This window comes from Manis pentadactyla, chromosome 12 (genome assembly GCF_030020395.1).
Source record: "Manis pentadactyla isolate mManPen7 chromosome 12, mManPen7.hap1, whole genome shotgun sequence".
Classification (NCBI taxonomy): Eukaryota; Metazoa; Chordata; class Mammalia; order Pholidota; family Manidae; genus Manis; species Manis pentadactyla.
The window spans coordinates 2,669,305-2,685,093 of NC_080030.1; the positions used below are offsets into that span (position 1 = coordinate 2,669,305).

Sequence of the window (15,789 nt, forward strand, 5' to 3'; positions counted from 1 at the left end):
GGTACCAGGACCTGGGCCGCTGTCACCTATGCTTCAAGTACCTGAGGGGTTGGGGAGCAAAAAAAACAGAAAGACCCGGATCACCTCTTTGCTTCCATCTGTTCCTCTGCCATCAGGGCTTTTGCCTCCCACCTGCTCCAGGCAGAGTCCTGAGATGGCCACCACCTGGTCTCTGTGCAAAGTCTAGGTGTGGCATCAGCCCTCCAGCCGTGTGCTGGGCAGCCGAGGGAGACACACACTCCTGGTGGATGCATACGACTCCCCCAAACCCTCTTTGCCCTGGGGTCCAGAGCGGCTGCTGGATGGAGGGCCTGCCCTGGCCTCACATGCATCTCCAGGGATTCATACTGAGCTACCTCAGCCCCATCTCCTCTGGGGTTCCCGAAAGACTTGGAGGTAGGGGTACAGATTCAGGCCCAGGGGCCCTGTGACCCATGGGAAATCAGAACCCTGCTGGAGAAGGTGGCAGGGGCCTTATGCTGGTGTGGTCACTGGCAACCGGAACAGCTCCAGTGTTCTAGGCACAGGCTCCCCTCCACACCAGGAGCTGTGAGCCATTGGTCCCTGAGACAGAACTGATGGCTCAGATCCTAGCGACGTGGCCTCCTGCCCAGAGCAGGAAGGGAGCAGGATGGCTGCAGCCCGTTACCGAGCAGGCACAGGGCAGCAGGGCTGGGCACCTCTGAGTGCTCCAGCAGTGTCCAATGCTGTGTGGTGTCCCTGATCCTCATCCCCATCCCCTCCCAGTCCTGATGGCACAGAGGAGAGCCTGGAACAAGGGTCTTTGCCAATCCAGGTCATTCTCCCCCACCCCCTGCCACTCCCCCACAAAGAAAAAGGGAAAAAATTAAATGAAGCTTGTATGTTCTGCAATCTTTGTAACATTTCCATACAAGCTTGCTTCTCAGATTTCGATGACACCTGCATGTGGGGTAGGGAGTCCTGGGCAGCCTGGTGGGGTGGGCAGTAAGGGTGGGCTGCTGGCTTTTCCTCTGCTGTCCCATCCGTGCCACCCTGCCTGCACAGCAGGCTGCACACTTGCTCCCAGGTTTGATCCTTCATCAAGGGGTCCACATTCAGGATGCTGGGAAGGGTGTCAGATCCTTCCAGTTGTATCCTGGAGTGATCCCTCTTCTCATCGCTCAAGTGGCCAGTGGTCCCTGTAGGACCAACAGGTGCACTGAGAGCTTGGGGCTGACCACACATTGTTTCACCCTCCCGGAGGGCTGTCACAGGCTGGGCATCTCAGGGTCCGGGCCAGCATCTGCTCCTGTCTGGGTGTCCTCCCCCAGCAGTGTGGCTGGAGCCACCTGGAAGAGATGGGGTCCAAGTGGGGTCTCTGGCAACGGCTTTCTCTCTGCTGCGAACCAGCCTTATAATCTGGTGGAACTTGAATCCACTCCAGATGCTGTCTGGTGGCCGAGGGAGTGGGGCTGGGCTGGGCTGGGTTCAAGTCCCCGGGTTGGACTGGTGGGTGACTGGGGCCCCCGGGGCAATATTACGTGTCATGTAACACTCTGAGCTGGTGGAGCAGCCTACACTGGGTGCACTGGCAGAGGGCGCGCTTCGGATCACCCGCTGGCTCTTACTACTTGCACCTGGCAGTGGGATTTCATTGGCCAGAGCAAGATCCAAGACAACATCTAACTCCAGGGAATCAGCGATGCAAAGGAGTGCTCAGAAGCGGGAGAGAGAAGCTGAACGGCTAAGATCATCAGCTCGCACGACCCAGCCACTGAGAACCTGCCACCAGACTACACGAAATGCCCAGGGGAGCTTTTGGTGTGTTAGGGAGGGTTCACGTGTGCAAGACTCACGTACGTAGCCTTGGCCATTGTCTACAAACACCAGGTATGGAATCCTCAGAGGGGCTGAGGATTTCAGCCGTGAAAACCCAGTCCTGCGCTTATCTTCACTTCCACACTGGTAGGACGCTCCAAAATACAGACGCCGACTTGTTTCAGGTACTGGAACCCGTGGAGGAGTTTGTGGTTGATGTGATGATAAAGGTAAGTACCAGGAAGGCAGAAACTCCGAGGAGTTGTAGGAGATCGGACTGGTTTGCCTGAATTCCGAGGGGGTGGAGAAGGCGGAGAAATTAGCTATCCGAGTCCAGAGAAGAGGAAATGGGCTAAGTAGTTTCATTACTTTAATAAAATATCGATAAATCAGTAATTACTAGTACTAGTAGCATTAAAACTTTTTAAGAATACAGCAGATTACACATTCATATAATTTAATAAGGAGTAATAATACTGATTAACAGGAAATCTTGACATCTTAGGCATCGCGCTAGAATCTTCGCTTCCTTATTTAAGGGGGGCGGCGCATGCGCCGGAACGGCCCCGGGAACGTGCGCGTGCGCCTGGGTGGGGTGTTGGAGCGGATGCGCAGCCGCAGTAGGCATCTCGGGCCGGCCAGCCACGCCCGCCCAGACAGGGCGCTGTAAATCGACTCGCGGCCGGGAGAGGGACGCTAGACCCTGCGCTGCACGCAGAGCCTCCCGGGACTTGGAGTTTGCGGCTTCGTGGCGCGCGGGCGCAAGCCGAGTCTGCCCGGGGCATGTGTCCGGGGACGGCGGCGGCGTGAGTCCGCTCGGTCCCGGGGGAACGAGGGCCGCAAGCCGCGCCCCTCGGAGCGCCTTCGCCGCGGCGGGCTCGTGCAGAATGCGCTGGCTCTCGAGCGCCGCGCTCTGAGTGTCGCCTGCGGTCACGCCTGGAACGCAGCTCCGCGGACTATACTCGTCTGGGCCGCAGGCCGGGGGTGGCGGCCGCGGTCCCGACCCCGAGCCCGGCTCCGCGCCCCAGGCTTCCAGGCCGGCCGTGCTGGACGTTAGGTGGGCGGGGCGCGAGACGAGGTCAGGGGTCGGGGCGGGGGCTGCGGCCGGAGGGATGGCCTTCGGTGTTCCCGTGGGGGCTGGCTCCAGCTCTCGCTGTGGAGGTGACGGAGGAGAGTCGGAGGGGCCAGGGCAGCTGCCCAAGGCCGCCCGGCACCCGGAATGGCAGAGACTGACGTTGACAGTGTGAAGAAGGCCCTGCAGGAGAGGCCGGGGTGCACTTTCAAAGCCCCCAGAGGGCGAGCTTTACAGGGTCGTGCAGTTACCCCGTTTGCTCTCAGAGGCAGACAGGGTCTGGAACACAGGCCTCCGAGTGTGGACTCACTGGGCCCCTCCTGGGGCCGACCCGGGGGGATTCTGACATCAAGGTCAAGGTGTCAGTCTTCCGTGTGACATTCGTTAGGGGGGGAGGGAGGCTGCTATTTTTTGAGCATTTACCTCTGATTTAATAAAGACTCATAATATGTTAGAAAACAGGACAGACCCCCATGTGACTATCACCAGCTGCCCCCATGGTGGCATCTCATGTAATTATAGCCCAGTACTAAAGACAGCACAGCGATATTGACTTCCCCTCCCCAAAATGAAAATAGAATACCACAGATGGATTCGTTTGCCCGGGCAGCCGTAACAAAGCAACACACACTGGGCAGCTAACCGGCATGTATTGCCTCCTGGTTCTGGAGGCCGAAGCCTGAGATCAGGTGTGGGCAGAGCTGGTTCCTTCCCGCGGCTTCTCTCCTGGGCGTGCGGCCAGCCGTCTTCTCCCACTGTCCTCACGTGGCCATCTCTCTGTGCGTGTCTGCCTGATCTCCTCCTCTTACAAGGACACAAATCCTGTTGGATCCAGGCCACCCTAATGACCGCATTTTAACTTAATCACCTCTTTAAAGACCCGATCTCAAAACAGTCACATCCTGAGGTCCTGGGGGTTTGGGCTGGAACACACGAATTTGGAGGGGACACAGCTTAGCCCATAACAGATGTGCTGTATATTCACTCTTGTACTGTGTCTGTGTATAAAAAGTGTGGCTTTGAGGCCGTGTCCCCCCCCCCTCCTTGAACTGTCACGGGGAACGAAGCATCCGCGGGTCTTGCCTGTAGGAGTTATATGGGTGTCCCCACGGTGGTTTGCCATTCCCATGGGAGTGACTGGTTTTTGAAAGTTTTAGCCACAGATCCAGATCAAGGCCATAGGAGGTGTCCAATAAATAGCCCCTATTTATTACTTGGGGGTCTGCGTGGGAGTTTGCATGCAGTTTGCAAGAGAGTCCGTCTCTGGCGTCACCCGGAGCAGACAGGTGGTGGTCACGTGGTGAGCGAAGACACCCTGACCTCAAACTTCCACCTCCAGGGCTGTGGGAGATGAAATCCCTGTGGTTCAGGCCTCCCGGCGCAGGGTCCTGCTGTGGCTGCCCCAGGACATCACACGGGGAGTGCTTCGCGCACCTGTAAACCCGGGTGGGTAGGTCGCTCCTCATCTGTGAAGGGATGAAGGGGTCGCTAAGACCCCTGCCTCTGTACTGGCTCCCATTGACCGCACTCTCTGTGCAGGGGCACCTCGGTTGGTTGAGGGGGTCCCCAGCCCAGGTTTGGGGGATTCAGGGACAGGTCTGCGTCTAGTCTTCATGGTGCCTTTCTCCTCCTGCAGCTCTACTTTTTCCACAAGAGGAGAGGATGGCTGCTGGGTACCTGCTGCCCTGGCCCCAGGTCAGTGGGAACGGCCTCCTTCCCCAGAAGGCGTCCCTGCGTCCAGTCCGGTAGTGTGTGAGCCAGAGAACGGAGCCCCCTGCTGTGCGGGGGACCAGGGAGCCATCCCCCCGCGCCGCTGGGGCCAGGGACCCAGGCTCACTCTAGTGGGAGGAGAGGCCTGCAGTGGGTCCAGGCTGCCTTTCCCTGCCGCAGCTGTGCCCCACCGAGGCCTGAAGATCCCCCACCCAAAAGCACCATTCTCTTTACTTTAAAAAAAGTTCTCTAAGTTGTGGTAAAATACACCTAACTTGAAGTTTACCATCATATCCGTGTCTAAGCACGCAGCTCAACAGCCTGAGGCCCATTCATATTGTCGTGCAGCCGTCCCCACCTTCCGTCTCCAAAACTTTCCATCTGCCCAGACTGAAGCTCTGAAACACTCACTCCCACCCCCTCCCCCAGACCCCAGCCCCACCACCCACTTTCTGTCTCTGTGCATGGGGCTCCTCCAGGGACCTCCTGGGAGAGGGATCAGACAGGGTCTGCCCTTCTGTGTCTGGCTTACGTCGCTGAGCACCATGTTTGCAAGGTCCGTCCACATTGTAGGTGTCAGGATGTCTGTCCTTTTTAAGGCTGGGGACAGCTGTGTTTGTTGTGAGAGGCCCTCCTCGGGGTGTGTTATCAGGAGAAAGGTGAGTAGGGACACCCATCAGACAGCTGGGACGGCAGATCTGTCGGGAGCGGGAGGAAGGGTCCTTTACTATGATGCACAGCTTCGGGCAGCAACCACAGGTGTAGGGACCCAGTTTGCATCAGAAATACAGAGCTTACCAACAGATGGTCCCCTCTGAGAACAAGCCCTTTCCCGTGGACATTAGCAAATGACCCAGATGGTCTGACCAGCATCCATGACATTGTCATAGTTTGAGGCCCTAGGGGAGGTATCCTAGATTCTGCCCTGGCCCCCACATGCTGGTCATTGCACCTGTTCCCACTGTCAGGTCAGCCTGACGTGTGCGGAGACTGAAACAGCCCACGGGGACCCTGTTGGGCATCAGCTTGAAGCTGGAACAGGTGCAGGTGGTGAGGATCCGTGAATTCAGAATTCCGTACAGGGCCGGCGGCTTGTGTCTCCACAGCCACAAAGCTGAGCCCCACGAGGTCAGGCAGCTGGGCCTTCCTGTGCTGTGTGTCTTAGTGCACAGGTGACCCGCTCACACACAGGTGGCTGGCTGGAAATTACGTCCCACTAAGACTTTTTCCCTGAGCTTTCCTTGATTGAGATAATCTATTATGAAATAATAATAGTAATATACTTATGTTTCTATAATACTACAGTTACATATTATAACTATTATATTTAATAGTAAAGCAATAATATTTCATACTTTTAATTTCTGATCTCTATGTAATAACCACAAACTACAAAGCCATTAAAATCGTTTTCCTTTTTATTTAATTGCAAATTTACACTAACCCTTGCACGACTGTAGGGATTAGAGGGCAAATCACCCAGGAAGAAACCAGCAGGAACATAAGGGGGAGGTTGCTGCAGCTGCCCCAGAGAAAAGGCAGGTTTTCCTGCTTTCTCTAAAATTTCCCAGCAGCCCTGGGAACTAAGTTAACCTGTTCTCTTCTGGCTGGGAGGAATGAACGACAGACACATTTTGTATTTTTGGTCCACCCCAAAGCACACATTTGGGAATATTTGTGCCTTTTCTCCTCCCACCAGAGGGGAAGAAAAACCCTAAGGCATCACCCAGCCTGTGCTTTTTCTTTAGAGCCCCTCACTTCAGGCGGAGTGGCCCAAAGCAGCCAGAGGTCCCGGCAGAGCCCCTTCCCCTGGCTGGGGTCAGATCTGTTGTTTGCAGATTGCCTAGGTAATTACCCTTTAGTCAGGCAGAAGCCCAGCTGCCTGTTCATAGCACTTCTCACAACCCCTTGGGGCTCGGTCTCTGGTGCGACTTCGGGGCGCCTTGGCTGACCTGAGCGCTTGCTGCAGCCCTGCAGGGCTGGCCTGGTCCTTCCCATTGACCACGTGAAGGCCAGTAACATAGGTGCAGCCCCCTCACCGTGGGGCGGCATGGCCATGAGTCTCCCAGTTTTGGAATAAGCAGGGGGAGGTGCCCACGCGGGAATGTTAAACCTGCATTTAACATTGACCTAGCAGTTAGATTCACCGGTTCAGGAGGAAGTGGCCCTTCCATCAGGCCTGTGCTGGTCCTGCTCGCCACGCTTACAGCAGGGCCCAGGGCCTCTGCGTCCCTCTGTACCCACCAGGCACCAGCAGAGTCTACTTCTGGACTTGGCCCCCTGCTCCACAGGAGCTCCCCTGTGCCACCACCTTCAGCCCCGCCTCCTGTGAGCGTGGGCAGACTGGTCCTCCCTGAGCAGAACGGATGCCATATTCTAGGAGTTAGTGACCTTTGAGGACGTGGCCGTGGACTTCTCTCAGGAGGAATGGGAGATGCTGGCGCCTGCTCAGAGGGACACCTACAGAGATGTGATGCTGGAGACCTGCTGGCACCTGGCCTCCCTGGGTAAGAGCAGTGCCTTCATCCACGGGTTCAGCTCACCCCGGTCAGCATCTCCTGGGTGTCAAGAGACATGTGAGGAAGTGGGGACGTTTTTGGTGAATGAAGCAGCCTGCTTCCTGCCCCTGGGGGCTCGCAGTCTGCTGGCTTCTCCAACACAATGAATGTCCCGAGTTCGATGTGTGGTAGCCAGAGCTGCTGTGGAGTGCACGTCTTAGCTTGGGTGTACAGAACCTCCCTGACTCCTCCTGGCTACACAGTCGGGGCATTCTTGCTCTCTGCCCAGGTACAGAGCCGTAATTTAAAATTTTTTATTTATTGTGCTAAAATATGCATAACATAAAATTTATCTTTTTAACCGTTGTAAGTGCACAGGTCAGTGGCAGTAATTACATTCACACTGTTGTGCAACCGTCCCTCTCCAGAACTTTCCATCTTTCCAAACTGAATCTCTGTCCCATGAAACATTAACCCCTCCCCCTGCCCCCAGCCCCACCACCTACTTTCTGTCTGTGGATGGGGCTCCTCTAGGCACTTCCTGGGGGTGGGATGGGACAGGGTCTGCCCTTTTGGGCCATGTTGGTGAGGGTTAGCCACCTCATGGTAGGCTATCAGAATTTAATTTATTTTTATGGCTGAATAATCTTCTGTTGTATTTATGCTCCACATTTCGTTTATCCATCCGTCTGTTGGTGGACACCTGGGTCGCCTCCACTTGGGGCTGCTGTGATGATGGGCAGGCACGTAGCTCTGCAAATCTCTGCTTCCACTCTTGTGTCTATACCCAGAAGTAAGGTTCCTGGATCGTGTGATAATTCTGTATTTAGCTTTGTGAGAAACTGCCAAGCTGTTTTCCACAGTAGCAGTTTCCCCATTTCACGTTCCCACCAGCAGCATTCAAGGGAACCAGTTTTTCCACATTCTCCAATATTTCTGTTCTTGCTTTTTTTTATTATTATTATTGCCTTCTGGGAGGTGTAAAGTCATACCTCGTGGTTTGGTTGGTTTGCCCTTTCCTTCATGACTAACAATGTTGAGCATCTTTTTGTGTATATTCTTTGGGGAACTGTAAGAGCCACAGCTTTTTTTTTTTTAGGAAAATAAAATCTTTTAGCTTGACCTGTGTACCCCCTGTCCAATGTACTCATGTCTCTTCCAGAAATCGTGAAGAACCCAAATGCTGAGAAGGGCACTGAGGACCGTCTGTCTTCCTCAGTACAGACCTCTCAAGCCTGCAGCCCTCCCCCATGGACAGGGCATCCACCCTTTGGACTAGTGGCATCTTTCCACCTGGAGCAAGGAGAAGCCGTGTGGGTGGTGGGGAAAGGAAGTCGCCAAACCCCCTGTTCAGGTAAGAGCCAGGTAGCCAGGAGCCACTGGGTGGGGCAGCGTCCTGGGGGACTGGACGTCAGATCTCTCCACACAGGCACTACCTGGATAAGGAGAATGCCGAGGCCCTTGTTTGCATGTTCTGATGTCTTCTGTTCATCCACCAGTGTGTGCTTCCTTCTACCTGCCTCACTGAGTGCGCAGAAAGGAATATTCCATTTCTTCTTGAAGCCATTCTACCTGTGTTTCTTGTTACATCTCTTCTCTCTCTGCTTTCTTGATGATTCTTTCTGCCGTTCTTACTCTCCCTTCTTTGTTGAGCAATTCCTTCTGTGTTCACATTGCCCTCCGCCCCGCCGTTTTCCACATGGTCACACTTGTCACGCGGGCGCCCTGTCCTGAGCACACCAGCTCACTGCTCCCGCTCTCCTTTTCCTCTCCTTCCCCCAGTGGAGAGCTGGTCGTCGAACACAAATCCGCATGTGCCTTGTATATGCTGGAAGTATTTTTGTCCCACCATTCTTAAGCTAGAGGTTTTTCTTTTCTCCCGCTGTCCCCCAATCTATTTTAGATTGGGAGACTAGACTGCAAAGCCAGGAGTCAATTTACAAGAAGATGATTTTGGGGGAAGAACTACCCAAGGGTGTGAGTATCATAGAGCCCCCCAGAGAAACCTGGGGGTGTGGCCGACTTGAGAAGATCCCTGAAGAACCCCAGAGGCTTTTGAGGCAAATGGCATACATCCAAGTAAAGGCATTTGCTCAGACAAAGGCTACTGTCTGGCGTGAATTTGGCGAAAATGGTCATCTGAGCCCAGAACTTGTTTTATTACAGGGAGGTTCTATAGGGAAACACTTCTGTGACTGTGACCTAAATATTGGGAGTTTGGGAGCTGATCCATTCTTAAACCACCATCAGACGGGATGTGCAGATCAGAGACCCTGTGAACATGAGGAACCTGGAAAAGACCTCAGCCAAAAGAGTTACCTTATCCATCACAAAAGAACTCAAACTTCTACATATGCAGAACACAGGAAATCATGCAATCGCACTATGGCACTTAAAATACATGACACAACGAACACAGTGGAGAAGCCTTATGAATGTCAGGAGTGTGGGAAGGTGTTTAACCGGAGGCATTCCCTGAGTGAACATCAGAGAATCCACACAGGAGAGAAGCCATACGAATGTCAGGAGTGTGGGAGGGCGTTTACACACAGCTCCACCCTCACTCGGCACTTGAGAACTCACACTGGAGAGAAGCCTTACGTGTGCAGCGAGTGTGGGAGAGCCTTCAACAGGATTTCATCTCTTACCCAACATCAGCGGATTCACACGGGGGAGAAACCTTATAAATGTAAAGACTGTGGGAAATCCTTCTGCCAGAGTTCTTACCTAATCTTGCACAAGAGAACGCATACTGGCGAGAAGCCTTATGAATGTAGTGAATGCGGAAAGGCCTTCAGCGATCGGTCGTCACTTAACCAACATGAGCGAACTCACACCGGTGAGAACCCCTATGAATGCAGTCAGTGTGGAAGAACCTTCAGCCAGAGGTCTTCTCTTGTCAGGCATGAGAGAACTCACACCGGAGAGAAACCGTATAGCTGCGGGGAATGTGGAAAAGCCTTTAGCCAGAGCTCATCCCTTATCACACATCAGAAGACACACTAGTCAGAAAACCTATAAAATGATTGATTGTGGGAAAGTTTTCTATCAGAGTAGCCACCTTTTTGGATCTTAGAGATGGCCTGCTGCCCTGTAAGGTGCCTTTCAGCACTGCCCTACGTGAGCATGGCCAGACTTTTCCCTTCTGATGTGCTGCTTGAAAAGAAGCAGGCTTATGCCACCTTCTTGAAAGAAAGCACTGGGTTCTAGATCTCAGAAGGGGCCTCTTAATGAGCAACATTGACACTGAGCTCTGCCCAGTGAGCTCCGTCCTCTTGTGAAAGATTGATAAGTGGGGTGGGATTTTGCTAAGAGTAACCACGTTAATTTAGTTATTGAAACAAAAGTTACTCGCTTTCAGTTCTTTGTTTCAAAATGCAGTGTCTTTGTTTCAATAATCTGTTCTAATATTTTACTTAATCATTCTGGTTTGGTCACTTAACTAGGGCCTGATTTTTCTCATGCACTACTCTGGCAATGCAGAGCATATGCCCAGACAACGAGTTTTGGGTGCAAAGTGAAAAATAAAGAGTGCTAAATGGTATATGCAGTTCTGTCCAGTGAAGTCAAAATATATACATAAATGGACATATGCCAGACAGAGATGTGGAGAAATGAACAGAGTTTGTGAGACTTAAGTGATGGTGTTTGATTTCCTGTCGTTGGCCATTTTGTTCGGCACTTCTGTCATCATTCTGATAAGTAAAAGGAAACAACCCAAAGCAATATTAAGTTTCATTGATCGGTTAGGAAGGAGGGTGGATAGCAAGATGGCAAGGATAAAGTGCCGCAGGCCTTGGGATAGGGAGAGGTAGAGCGGCGACCTTTGGTGGCCTGGGGAAAGTCCCAACTGTGAGATAGCCTTGCCTGAGTAGGGACCAAGAGCACCCATATGCATCCTCATTGCCCTCCCCGTTAACATTTATGGGGTGCTCACTATGTTCTCCGCTCTATTCTAGCGCTTACATGTGCTTCCTCATTTAACCTTCTCACCAACCCCTTGAGATAGTAGCTGTTTCTATCCTCCTATTACAGAAGGAGAAACAGAGTATCTTGTCCAGAGACACACAACTAGAAGGTAGTGGAATCTGGAACTGTGCTTGAGCCTCCTGTACAAGGCCAATGCCCATTGGTGAGGAGGGACACAGGGGAGCGGTAGTCTCCTAATTCTCCCTTAGCCGCCTAACATTCATCTGAATCTTCTTCCCTGGAGCTGATGAGGGTGGTTCCCACCAGATCTTTCATTCAAGTGGGTGGGACCTGATCATAAACATTGTAGCCTTTCCCTAAAGCAGAGACCCCTTATCTGGGGTCTGTGTAGACTCCTCTAGGCTGATGGATGTTTCCTTAAGGGTTCTATGAACAACCTTTCTGCTGAATGCAAAATGTATCTTGGGCGCATACATACTTTCTGGGGAAAATGTTTTCAGCTTTCACCTTTGTAAGAATAGTTGGCTTAGAGGTGTCATGACTGCACTGTTTTCCAGTCTGGATCTCTCCTTCCCCCCAGCAATTGTTTATAGAGAATCTGAACTCTCTGCCAGATGGCCGCGTATAACACAGATGAGGTGTCTGCCTTCACTGAATATATATTCCAGTGGTGAGGAAGCCAGACAGCTTCATGAGTTGCAGTCTGTGCAGTCTCCCAAGGCTACACTCTCAAAAAGATCCTGTGATCGGTTGAATATTCTGCTTTATCCATCTCTATTCTTGATACTTTTGAACAAAGGCCTCCCCTACAATATCTTCATTTTTGCAGCAAGCCCTGCACTTTGTGACACTTTATGACCTATAACAGAGTGAGGGACAGAGACAGATGTTAAACAAGTAACCAGATACTGTAATGAAATAATTACAGGTTTGGGTAGATGCTCCAGAGGATGCAAATGGGACGCTGATGTAATAGATAATATGAGAGGGACCAACCTTAGGTCCTTGAAGACCTGAATTTAATTTGAAACTTGAGTCACTGTAGCATCCAAGATGAAGACTTTAACCAGTGGAGAGCTTCAGTTTAGCTTCATTTTCACATGTGGTTTTATGACCATTAAAAAAATTTTTTTTAAATAAATAATAAAAATGAATAAATATTTAGTTTTTTAATTGCTCCCACTTTTGAGAAAGAATATGTTTTAAACATCTGGGTGTTTAAATATCATCTTCCCTCTCTTTAAAAACAAATTCTTTTTCTTTTCTTATTGCACTCGCTGAGTCCTCCAGTACAGTGTTGAAAAGGAGTTTTGAGAACAGCCCTCTTTGCTTTGTTCTGAATCCTAGGGAAAAGCTTCAGTCTTCCACCATGGAGTATATTTACTGTGGATTTGTTACAGATTCACGTCATCTCTATTCTTTTATTAACTTCCCTAGATCTTGAGAATAAGCTGTGTTCTCCGTTTTTATGACTTGGGATCTGGCTTGTCTGCTACATCAACCTGATTAATCAGTGGCTCTCAAATTCATGTCAGTCCATGGCTCTCAAATTTCATGTCAGGAGGTTCACATTTAATACGTGAGAGCCGGAGCCCAGTAATACATTTCTAACAAGCACCAGGTAATTCACTGATCCTCCTCTTTACACTTTGAGAAACACTGCTTGTCCTTAATTGTACTTCGATTGCTGATTCAAAGACAATTAGCTCAAAAATTGAGTTACAGTTTCTGGCTGCTACTGTGTTTAATGTCCCTCAGTATTTTCTGTTGTTTTTGCTTCTTTGTTTTTGTTTTGTTTTGCCTTTATTTGGAGTAAATAGTTCATGACAGGTCTTCATTGTGAATTGTACCTTTTGACAGTTTTGAAGTGACACCTCTTTGCTTTAATTAATAGCCCCACCTCTGCTTTTTAAACAAAATTAATCTGTTTACTTTTGGTATAATTTTTCACCTTTTGACTTTTCAAATCCCTGCATCTCATTTTTAGCATATAGCTGGACTATTAATCTATTTATTTTTAATAGATCTGTTTATGCTAATAACTGCTGTGATAAATGTTGTTGGCTTTAATTCTGCTAATGTGTTTTATGTCATTTTTCTTATATTTGAACCTTATTTTCTGTTTTATACTCTGTTACTTGTATTGAAGAATGTATTTCTCTTCTGGTCATTTGGGAGGTGCATTTCCTTCTTTACTTTCTCTTAGCATTTTATTTTGTTGCATTAAAATTATAGTGAAACTGATACATTGTAACTAATCAGTGTTAAGTAGTTTTCGTAGGATAAAAAGTCAAGTTGCAGAGTATGTTATAGTCTAATAGCACTTTTATAAGATTTGAAATAGTGAGAACAATGTTATGTGTAGTTTACAGATACAGATGTATGTGGTTGCAATAATAACCACCAAATTTGTGATTATTGTTTCCTCTGGGAGGAGACGGAAGGTAGGAGGATCCCAGGGGTGATACAAAGGACATTTCGGCTCTATAATGTTTTCTTTCTTTCCGGAAATCTGATAAGAGTATGGTAAACTTATAGGATTTAATAGAGTTTAGCAGTAAATACACACGTATTCAAAATGTTTCTCCCTTCATATTTTGTGTGATTGAAATGTTTCATGATAATTCTAAAGTATTCCCTCTCTTCTCCCTATGTTGTGTTTTTCATTAATACATGCCTTTATGAGGAATGAAAAAATCAGCTTCCCTAATGTTTTGCAAGTGGATGATTGTGGCTTGGGATAAAGTTTTTAGTCAGGACATAATCTATCCAAAAAAGCTCTATATTTCAGACTCAAAGATGCAAAGATGTTGTTCTCTGAAGATTTGTCATCTGGCTCCACGATTTATGGTAGAATGGGCAGAAGCCATGTTGGAGATGCGTGTGGAAGTTCAGACTATCTCATGAAAATGAGACTGGGAATATTTGCTCCAGTTTCTGTGGTATTGTTCCTCTGCTTCACACCCACTGTATGAATTTCCTGTTGCTATTGTTAACAAATTACCACACATTTAGTGTCTTTTAACAGCCAATTCCTTGTAACAATTCTGCAGGTCACAAATCTAAAATCAAGGTATTGGCAAGGCCACGAGTTCTTCGGAGACCCTAAGGGAGAATCTGCTTCCCTACCTTTTCTAGTTTCTAGAAGCTACTGGATTGCTTGGCTTGGGGTCCCCTCCTCTGTCTTCACAGCCAGCAGGGCAGTGTCTTCCCATCTCTCTCTGACCCTGAACCTCCTGCCTCCCTCTTACGGGACCCTCTTCTCGGGGATGCTGGGCCCCAATCACCCCCATCTCAGGGTCCTTGACTTAATTCCCCCTGTAGAGTCTCTCTGCCATATGGGGAGCATAGTCACAAGTTCCCATCTGCCCCTTCAGGAGACTGTTGTGCTGCCAGCCACACCTGTTCTTTCGTACTTTGTTTTGTGATATGGGATAGAAATGCTGCGAACTTCATTCCTACTTTGCCAGTGGCTCTCCGATTATTAGGACCTGCTAACAGGGACACCAGAGGGAGGACGGGAGGCTGGAGGAGGGAGAAGGGGTTTGCTTCTTCCCATTCCTATCTTGGCAGGTTGGAGAATGTCTTTGTTTACTTCTGTGAATGAAAAACATCCCAGTGTGACTTAAACACCCTGAATCTTCGCTCCCCTCAGATTGTCGTAGCTGTTATGCTTCTCTCTTATGGCAGTGGATGTTTCCTGAAGATTCAGAGACCTACCCCATTTTTCACCTTAATAAATGCAGTGACATGTTCTTTATGTGTGACGTTTGCAAGATGTTATCTCTGAACTCATGATGTCAAGCACACAGGAATGCTGATGTCCGTGCCAGGACCCAGTCTTAAGGCAGACTTCTAAATTCCATGCTGATTTATTGAGACTTGACATTCATTGTTAACCCATATTAAACCAAAAAAGATAAAATATATATTTTTAGTTTATAAATCCAATGACTTTTATTTTTAACTTGAAGGTTTTTAATGTATTGATCCTCTAAATACTAATTTTTGTGAACATATATAAAACCTTTTTGCAAACCATAAGAAAGGAATTTTGAAAATTGTAAATAAAATGACAAGTGATTCTAGAGTTTTTGTAAGAATGAGAATAAGTTAGCATAAGAGTAGCCATCTTAAGGGCCTAGAAGCAGTTTTCTGAGGTTGTGACTTAAAAGAAAAAAACTGAAACTGAGTAAGGCCTTGGAAAACAAGTTAATCATGAACACCGGGATGGGGGCAGCTGTGGCCTTCGGTCAGCTAACCTTGGTCAGCTAATCTTACATACCAAGCTTATCGTGCAGAACCTCCCTAACAATTGAGGAGTAGTCTTATCTTGCTCTCGCTTAACCCCAGGATGTATGTCTTGCAAAGCTAATGTGCAGCTGTAGAAAATTACTAAGAGTTAAGTGTTTTGAAAATGCTATATAAACCCTTGGCTTTGAGTGCTCGAGGTCCTTGTTGAAACCCGCTGTGTCGGGCAGACACTTGGACCCCAGCTAGCTGGAATAATAAACCTCTTGCTTGTTGCATCGATCTGCCGTGGCCTTCGTCTCCTCACTGGGGGGAAGCGCACAGACCGGAATAAGGCCGTTAGGTCTTACAGTTTTGACATTCACTTAATCTCAGACTAGAGAATGTTTTCTCAGATGAGCAGGCATATGAAATGCATTTAGTGTTAAACCCCCATCTGCTAAGTGTATTTAAAGTTCTCAGCTCCATCCCACAGTTGCATATAAACTTTTTTTGTTACTATTTTATAGCAGTTAAACTAGGAATTCAATTTCCTTATGAAGGGGCAAG

At 49.2% G+C, this 15,789-nt stretch overlaps 1 protein-coding gene across 3 annotated transcripts; it reads left to right on the forward strand.

Moving 5' to 3' along the window:
• Positions 1–2,704: 2,704 nt before the first annotated feature.
• Positions 2,705–12,156, forward strand: ZNF554 (zinc finger protein 554). Of its 3 annotated transcripts, none has more exons than XM_057489658.1 (6): positions 2,711–2,836; positions 4,191–4,297; positions 4,488–4,546; positions 6,942–7,068; positions 8,222–8,413; positions 8,963–12,156. In XM_057489658.1, the coding sequence occupies exons 3-6, from the start codon at positions 4,514–4,516 to the stop codon at positions 10,063–10,065; spliced, it is 1,455 nt and encodes a 484-aa protein (XP_057345641.1). In that variant the 5' UTR covers positions 2,711–2,836; positions 4,191–4,297; positions 4,488–4,513; the 3' UTR covers positions 10,066–12,156. The 3 variants fall into 3 exon arrangements, with proteins under 3 accessions (XP_057345642.1, XP_057345641.1, XP_057345643.1); XM_057489660.1 differs by having other exon boundaries at positions 9,226–9,357; XM_057489659.1 differs by lacking the exon at positions 4,191–4,297 and having other exon boundaries at positions 2,705–2,836.
• The last annotated feature ends 3,633 nt before the right edge of the window (positions 12,157–15,789 follow it).